Here is a 2612-nt window from a genome sequence, read left to right on the forward strand (position 1 = left end):
CCAGAGTGCAATTTTTTTGTGGATGAATATAATAATAAAATATGTTATAGAATAAATCTTATCCTTTCGTATCCTATTACTAGTGATACATATGTTGAAACAAAATTCATAAAAAAACAAATACTATAAAAAAGGGAAGAAAACACAGTAAATAAAGACAATTGGGTTTTCAGTAAGTTTACATTCTTACACTAATTTAAAAGTGTATGTCATTGTTTTCCTTTACGCATGCTAGTGTTTTGAAAGAATGACATAGCTCCTTAATGGGTTTGGGTTCCACATTATTCATATCTACGTGTTCAAAAAAATGTCCCAATCGTTTTGATTGCACCGCTTTTTAAGAATGACTGTTTTTGTGTGTCATTGTCATTGTCATTTGTTAGCAGTATCAATAAAGTTCGCTCCAAACCGGAACCGGAAATACAGATACTGCTCTGTCAATAAACTGAGAGCAGTAGCCTCTTTATGCTAACGGTGTTCGAAGGCTGTGTGGGAGGAATTCAACTTCTATTTGACCTCTTGTTTTGATGGCTGTATAAGTTTATAGAGTTAGTGGAGCCTCATCGAGAGCTAATGTGAAATACTTGAAATACAGAACGTCAAAGCTAACGTTAGCTCACCGTTAGCTTGGATATTGCTGCGGTTTTGTAGACGCCTAGCTGCAGAGAGGGTAGGTGCATGTGCTATCAGTTTTATATTCTTATATATTGATTAATTGAAAAACTGTTCACTCTTTATGGTATTGTATTCTGGTTGATTTTTATCCAGCTGCGTTTTGCAGATCAACACGTCTACCTATGCCATCCATGTAATCAATTTACCGCCTTGTACATATTGCAGAATCTGAAGCTGACGTCCAGTACAGTAACAGAGGGATCATGGCTGACCCTGCCCGAATTAAAACTGAAATCCCACCTGAGAGAACATCTTCCTCCAACGACGACCACCCTGACATCAAACCAGAGGAAACTGAGAGTGGATCATCCACAGCAAAACCTTCAAATGAAAACAAAGAGTCCTCATCGCAAGATGAACCCAAACAGGAGCTAAAATCTGTGAGTCCTGGAGCTCAAGTTAACCACCAATATGCTAATACGATGCCATCTTGAAGCTCGTGTTGGGGAACTTTGGGTTTGTTTTGATTTTAGTGACACCTGTGGACAGAAGTACGCCACATCTCTTAGATCAAAGCTAGTGTTTCTCAACTTTAATGTTTTCAACAATCAAATGTTTCCCTCATAACAAACACTTGCTGTGGATAATGTAACCACAGGCTGTTTCATCTTATTCCTGAATGGGAGCTTTCTGGTGTGCAGATTCAATATGCTTGATTGGTTTGGATCCAGCATTCCAGTCTGCACTTTGTTTTTCTCCACCATTATATTCGGCTAAATAAATGTTTTGTCATTCACTGTAAAGGAAGCAACAGCTGGGGAGGACGAAGATGAAGGAACCTCTGGTAATCCTTCCAAAAAGCTGAAGGTGGAACCAGAGAAGAAAAAAGAGAAGCGCCAAAAGGTTGATGAGGATGAAATACAAAAGATGCAGTAAGAGGATTTGTAACAGAGGATCATTCTATCACCAAAAAAACAGCTCTAGTCTCATCTCCAGTAAACGTCACCGCCATGCTCTGTTCATCTTTTTTCCTCCAGAGTTTTGGTGTCATCGTTTTCTGAAGAGCAGCTGAATCGTTACGAGATGTACAGACGTTCTGCCTTCCCTAAGGCTGCTATCAAGAGGGTAAGGGTTTAGAATCACAGACAGTGTTTTTACACATCTGATACTTATTTATTTACTTAATGTTGTTTCTCTTTGTAGCTGATCCAGTCAATAACAGGATCATCAGTGTCCCAGAATGTGGTGATTGCCATGTCTGGTATTTCCAAGGTTTTCGCCGGAGAAATAGTTGAAGAAGGTGAGTGGCAGACTTAAAACAGAGACAATAAAACGCAAGGATCAATTCAAATGTGTAGTTACGTCTATCACTTCAATGGAGTTGGAAACGTACTACAATGTAGTTACATGTGTATGCTTTTGTCCTCGCAGCATTGGATGTTTGCGAGAAGTGGGGAGACACACCACCGCTTCAGCCCAAGCATATGAGGGAAGCAGTGAGGAGGCTGAAAAGCAGAGATCAGATCCCAAACTCTAAGCACAAAAACATTCTCTTCAATTGAGGAAACTGTCACCAGGAAGAGTTTGAGGATCGTGGATAACGGCGATGTCATAACGTGATATGGAACCACTGTAGTTAACTGGACCCTGGTTACTTCCCATGTACTTACCGGTCACAATTAGTGACTGTGGTATTAGAAACAGATGGGAAGGTCAATGCTCTCATCTGCTGTTTACCTGTTTGTGTGAACGAAAAAGCTGAGTGGGTCACTCAGTTCTTGTGTTGTCAAATGACTCATTCATTAAGGTTGTAAATAAAGTATGTTTTCTAATTGATGTTTGTTGTTGTGACTCACTTAAAAAAATCATTCAAGCCCACTCAACACACTCTTACATGTTTGTTTTGATTCTATAATCTTTTGTCAATATATTCTTTTTTTTTATGGTTTATAATAAAGGACAAACATTTCTAATGAAACTGGACAACACGACTCAAA

At 39.0% G+C, this 2612-nt stretch overlaps 1 protein-coding gene across 1 annotated transcript; it reads left to right on the plus strand.

Moving 5' to 3' along the window:
* Positions 1-410: 410 nt before the first annotated feature.
* On the plus strand, positions 411-2451 carry taf11 (TAF11 RNA polymerase II, TATA box binding protein (TBP)-associated factor). Its single transcript, XM_034695547.1, has 6 exons — positions 411-670; positions 841-1055; positions 1420-1547; positions 1653-1740; positions 1819-1915; positions 2047-2451. The coding sequence occupies exons 2-6, from the start codon at positions 879-881 to the stop codon at positions 2175-2177; spliced, it is 621 nt and encodes a 206-aa protein (XP_034551438.1). The 5' UTR covers positions 411-670; positions 841-878; the 3' UTR covers positions 2178-2451.
* Positions 2452-2612: the final 161 nt, after the last annotated feature.

This window comes from Notolabrus celidotus, chromosome 11, assembly GCF_009762535.1.
Source record: "Notolabrus celidotus isolate fNotCel1 chromosome 11, fNotCel1.pri, whole genome shotgun sequence".
Lineage (NCBI taxonomy): Eukaryota > Metazoa > Chordata > Actinopteri > Labriformes > Labridae > Notolabrus > Notolabrus celidotus.